At 41.5% G+C, this 5,538-nt stretch overlaps 3 protein-coding genes across 3 annotated transcripts in view; all 3 read left to right on the top strand.

Annotated features, from left to right (window-relative positions):
* AK88_02957 (uncharacterized protein) overlaps positions 1 to 1,721 on the top strand; it is a gene marked incomplete at both ends in the record, with an annotated part of 4,733 nt that extends 3,012 nt beyond the window's left edge. Inside the window, 3 exons of the mRNA XM_012480580.1 lie at positions 110 to 448; positions 691 to 1,052; positions 1,235 to 1,721. Of these exons, the coding sequence (XP_012336003.1) occupies positions 110 to 448; positions 691 to 1,052; positions 1,235 to 1,721 (1,188 nt within the window). The remainder of the gene's footprint in view (positions 1 to 109; positions 449 to 690; positions 1,053 to 1,234) is intronic.
* Positions 1,722 to 2,412: 691 nt separating this feature from the next.
* Positions 2,413 to 3,612, top strand: AK88_02956 (uncharacterized protein; the record flags this gene model as incomplete). Its single annotated transcript, XM_012480579.1, has 1 exon — positions 2,413 to 3,612. The coding sequence occupies one exon, from the start codon at positions 2,413 to 2,415 to the stop codon at positions 3,610 to 3,612; it is 1,200 nt and encodes a 399-aa protein (XP_012336002.1).
* A 366-nt stretch (positions 3,613 to 3,978) lies between these two features.
* The window catches only part of AK88_02955 (40S ribosomal protein S17), a gene marked incomplete at both ends in the record, with an annotated part of 6,145 nt that continues 4,585 nt past the window's right edge, over positions 3,979 to 5,538 (top strand). Inside the window, one exon of the mRNA XM_012480578.1 lies at positions 3,979 to 5,370. Coding sequence (XP_012336001.1) covers positions 3,979 to 5,370 — 1,392 coding nt within the window. The remainder of the gene's footprint in view (positions 5,371 to 5,538) is intronic.

Here is a 5,538-nt window from a genome sequence, read left to right as displayed (position 1 = left end):
AAAAAAAAAAAAAAAAAAAAAAAAAAAAAATTGCAAAAACGCCTGAACGGCAAGGCACAACTGCAAAAGTTACAACCGTTGGGCAAACCCCGTTCTCAACCCTTCGAAGGAAGAAAAGAAAAATGAATTGGAGCGCTTCAAAAAGGAGTACCACGAATTGCAAAGCAAAATAGACTTCCTCAGTGAGGGCTGCGAAAAGTATGGACAAAAGACCGAGGAAGAACCAAAGGTGATTAAGAACAAATCAGTGTTTTACAATTATCAAAATGCAGAGGAGTTAAAAAAGCTGGACAAGGAAAAGGAAGATATAAAAATGATGATTGGGGAGAAACATGAAAAGACGATGAATAACTTGGTGAACTTTATAGATCAGCAACGAGTCAACTTGGATCATGTGAAAAACAGAAACTTCGAGGAAATAGACCACCTGAATGCGGCCTTCGATTTGGTAAGGATGCAAGGCACTGTGTGTGTGTGTGCGGGGGGGTACACGCGTGTTTGTCGCTATGTTCACAGGCGCCATGAGAAGTAATCCAAATTTTGTCTTAACGGTGGCGGTAAAAACCAAAGCAACAGCCGCTTCATACGTGTGTGATGCATACGACGCGTGTTATTGTTATACCTCCCATGTCGTTGACGAAGTGCGCAAGTAGACGATACACCTCCCCCCCCTAATTTTACGTCCCGCAGAAACTAAAGCACATGGAGAAACTATTCAAAACATACTTGGAAGAATACGAACACGACATGAAAGAGGAAATGGATGAAATGATTGATAATTACAACATAATCGAAAGGAACGAAATAATTTATTTAAACAACCTATACAATGATCACATTAACAGCATTAATGAAATCCATGTCGATATGCTTCAAAAATGTAAAAATTATTATATAGAACAAATCAGGGAAAATATTGGTAAAATAAAATCACTCAAGAGCAATATTAACGAGTTGGACGAGCGGGACAGGGAAATAAAAAACGAACTCAGCGTCCACAGTAGCCAAAATTTGGACATGACGGAGAAAATAGGCACCTTGGAGGTTAAGAGGTACAATAGCGGGTTGTGCAAATATGCGCGGGCGGAAAGGCATCATTAATAGGCGCACTTCTTCGTGTAGATTTGTGTGGAGAGCTATTCCAACCGGCTGAGGTGCATACATATGTGCATGTGTAACATCCCCTTAACGCTTCTCCCCCCAACACACATATTAAACACATGTGCATACGCAGGGAAAACCTCAACAAGGACCTGAAATTTTACTCCAAGGACTTTGTAATCTTCAAAAACTTGGAGCTTATTTATAACGAAAGCAATATGTACATAAAAAATTTAAGAGAGTTTGCTCAAAACTCGAATGAAAAAATTTCTCAAGTGGAGGAGGCGTTTGAGGAACTTTCACAAGGGGATGACCAAAATGGGGATGCTTATTTTGAAGAAATAAAAAATAAAAATAGGCTATTAAAAAAAATGGTGCAAGACATTGACCTCGACATGGACGCAGTGAACAAGGAATTAACTTCCTACATAAACAGCCATCATGTGCGGGATAACGATGTGCAGAAGGTGCGGCAAGGAATAAACTTTTGCATGCAAACTTACAACAAAGAGTTTGACAATCTGCTGTACACGGAAAAGCGGGTGAAAAAAAAAATCAAAGACACTTCCAATGTGTACGAGAAAAAATTGCGCGACATAAATGTGAAGCAGGGCGGTTAGAGGTGGGGGGATGAGCACTATGTTGTGCTGCGAATGTGTCCGGTAGAAGTGAGTCCCCTCTTCAATTTGGGGCAGGTAACGAAAGGGCGTAACTCGGAAAAAAAAAAAATAAATACAATAAGAAGCGGCCAAGTAAGACCACATTTCGGCACCCTACCGCTGGTGCAACGAAGCTAAACATATGAGCAGCACGTGCGCTCTAAAAGGCACAAATGTAACGTATGCACCTCTGGGTAATCTCAAATGCGGGACCGTGAAATAGCATTTGTGGGGAGCCCCTCACATCTTCCAGTTCGCGCGAATGATTGTGCATTTATGTGTATCATTTTAGCCAACTTGCACAGTTCTTGCGTGTGAGTTAACCTTGTCATTTTAAGTAAAAATTAACATTTTTTTTTTCAAAAAATTAAAACCGTTCATGTGACGCCAAGGTTGCGGCGGAACTGACTTTTCAATTGTGTGGAAATATCATGTATGTGTTTTGCGTCTCCGCTTCACATCCCTCCACGCGCGACGCGATATGATCATGATAAGAGCCGCAGTTGCATCCTGCATGGGGTTACCGCGACAAGGGTGTACTAACTGCTTGTTCAGCTGGGCCCCTCAGGTGTAAAACTCCGAAGGTGCTGTGAAACTCCTTGTAGGTTAACAACAGTTCTGATAGGCGGCAAGCCGACCTCCCCCTCCCCAAATGAGCAAACCCAAGATCTCAATATGCCAAATAAAAAGCGTCGGCGACATCAAGGGGTGGAACTTGAAAGGAATAGAGTCATGCAAAAAAAAAATATTTGGATACGCAGAAAATATGCCGGGAGAAAAAAACTGGATCAAACCTCTAATCGGGAAAAGTATGCAAAATTATTATTTCCCGTCAAAATATTTACACCTCGATTTTAACTTAAAGGAGTACATGAGGATGCAGACCGTACGTTTAAAAAAAAAGGAGATAGACGATAGCTTCATTAATTTGCAAAAATGCATTAACCTCATAATTGAGAACAAAGACAAGGTGGAAAAATTTTTAGCAAACATACCAAAGGAGTTGTATCTCGAAAATCAGAGCTTGAAAGATTTTTACTCTCTATATTTGACCGTCTTCCCCGACCATATACGCCAACACGAAGAGAAGTGCCAACACAAAAATGCGTTATCGCCCGAAGACTTAAGAGATTTAAATTTGCACGAACACAAATTCAGTTGGTTTAAACCGCGAGTGGACAATGGCAGGGGAACGCAAGCGGATAAGTCCAATTTCGGGGACTCCCCTTTTTGCACACAAAATGAAAGTGAAAGCGAAAATTACCTGAACAAGTCAGGCAAAATGGAAGACAAAAAGGTGACACCCGAGGAGAAGGAAAATAGTGAAATGCTCCAAAAGGTATGTGAAGAAGTAACAACACACACTAATAGTTATGACAAAATAATTTTTGCCAGAACCAAGGGAAGGTTGTCATTTAAGAGGATAATACTTGGGGAGAATTCCCCGGGGCGTGGGGATAAACCGCTCACGCGATTGAATTGTGCAAAGGACGTAAATACAACTGGCCAGCAGTTACATTATGTAGACTGTGATGTGAACATAGGACTGGAGGAACGCCGAGAAAAAACGGAAGCAGAAATGGAGGAACATGAAAGATCAAAAAATCACTTTTTAAATTTGCTAAACGAAAATGAACATTTACAAAACACTTTTTCAATCAGAAACAGGTTTATCGACCCGCTGTATCTCCGACGCAGGTACTCCTTCATTGACAAATTAACCAAAAAGAAAATAAAAAAAGAAAAGTATAAAACTTACAGAAAGCACTTTATTCAGCATGCCGATGAGAAGGAAGTGTGGCCAGATAACAAGGGACTGCTGAACAAGGTTTACCCAAATCCGTACTCGTGACATTTGCGCGTTCGCGAAAATTGCCGTTTCGCGCTGCACACGTGTCGTCCTGCATGGAATAGTTGCATTGCGGGGAAGTTTCCCCGTTTTTTTTTTTTTTTTTTTTGTGTCATTTTGCCGCTGTGCCATTTTGTTATTATCCCTTGTGCGCTTTTTTTTTTTTTTTTCGCCGCGTACAGTGGGATAACTAACCGATCGCCCTTTTCGAGGTGTGTCCCCCCAGTGATGGTCCCCAATTAACCATTTTTAACTGCATTCGCTGAATTTTTTCTGCAAGTGGGGTAGAGATAGATGCAGGTTCACTAAAAGGGAAACACAGCCACAGTGCTGCAGTTCCCTTGCCGCTACCCTGTCGGACGCAAAAACATGGAGAGACTGCAACGGGCATACGCGAAGAAGTTCCAGCTGGAGTACCCCGGGCGGCTGGATGGACTCGATTTGAGCCTCCTTTTGCATACGCCGCTGTTCCAGCTGATGCCGAAAAGGAACGTCCACATTGATATGATCGATCTGGAGAGAGAAAGGCAGAAATTATCAGTGGACATGGAAAATGAAAGAAATATAAAAAATAAAGAAAAGGTGCACATACTAAGTACGTACTATAGCGACAAAGAACAGTTGGTTTACTCCACACTGGCTTCATTTATTGAATCAAAAGAATATTCTTTTGAGGGGTATGTCATGTCCACCTTTGCTATTAAGGTAAACCCTTCTTATTACTCTGCGTGGATCTATAGGAGGAAGTGTCTGCGCAAACTGAATTTGAACTTGCAAAATGAATTGCTCTTTACAAGGTGTGTTATATGCGATAATATAAAGAGTTTCCAGAGTTGGTTTCACCGGAGGTGGGTTGTGGAGTATATTTGGAAATTGTCAAGGAGGGGTACGGGGCGGGAGGAGCGCGTAAGTAGCCGTTCCGGGGGGCACAAAGTTGACTGGGACAGTTACGATTTGGAGGACGAGGGGAACTTCATCAGCAGCGATGGTAGCGATGGTGGCGATGGTGGCGATGGCCACCCTGCAGAAGAGCAGCCCCACGAGGAGGAGGCGGAAGAGGACAATGATGATGGTGAAGATGAAGACGCCTTTTTAAGCAATTGTGAGGAGGCAGACTTTGAGGCCGAAAAAAAAGATGTTGTCATTCTGCACGATGATTTGCAAAAACTTATCGAAAACTGCCAATTTTTTAAAAACGCATTAAGGCCAAACCAAGAGCCAATAAACATGGACAAATTTTTATACGAAGAAATGCTTTACAGTAACTGCGATATATTTTTGGACGCAAAAAATTACAACTCCTGGGCACACAAAACATGGCTAATTGATAAGTTAGGCCTTTTTAACAATAAATATTTATATGAAGAATATAATATCATATCACATGAGTTTAATTTTATAAATTATTTTTTAAAACATGATATTTACAACAACTCTGTTTGGGTGTACAGATACTTTATATTCAGCAAATTGAAATACACACGTAAGGTATACAAAATGGAGAGGGAAATTGAATTCTGCTTAAATTATGCCAAACAGTTCCCACACAATGAAGCCATTTTCAAGTACCTCTTTCGAGTCATTTTCATGTATACCCATTTGTACAAAAAAAAAAAAAATAATGTGACCGACATTTTCGAAATTCCGCTACTCCTCAATTTGAAAGAAGAATTGGAGAAACTGACCAATCAGTCGAAGTATGTCTTGATTTTGCTCTCGGAGCTGTACTCTTTCAATGGGCAGCGCGGTCAGGAAGTGCAGGTGAGCCACCCAACAGAAGGCGCACGTACATATATGTGTAGCCGCATCGTGGGGGTATGCTCCACAGCGGAGACGCAGGAGGCGAAAATGTGTGATTTTTGAGTGGACAGTACAATACACAATTTAATGCTTCTTTCCCGTGGGCCTTTTCCCCCCCCCCCCCCCCCC

Source organism: Plasmodium fragile (assembly GCF_000956335.1).
Source record: "Plasmodium fragile strain nilgiri unplaced genomic scaffold supercont1.31, whole genome shotgun sequence".
In the NCBI taxonomy this organism is placed as follows: domain Eukaryota; phylum Apicomplexa; class Aconoidasida; order Haemosporida; family Plasmodiidae; genus Plasmodium; species Plasmodium fragile.
This window is presented reverse-complemented; position numbering and strand designations above follow the sequence as displayed.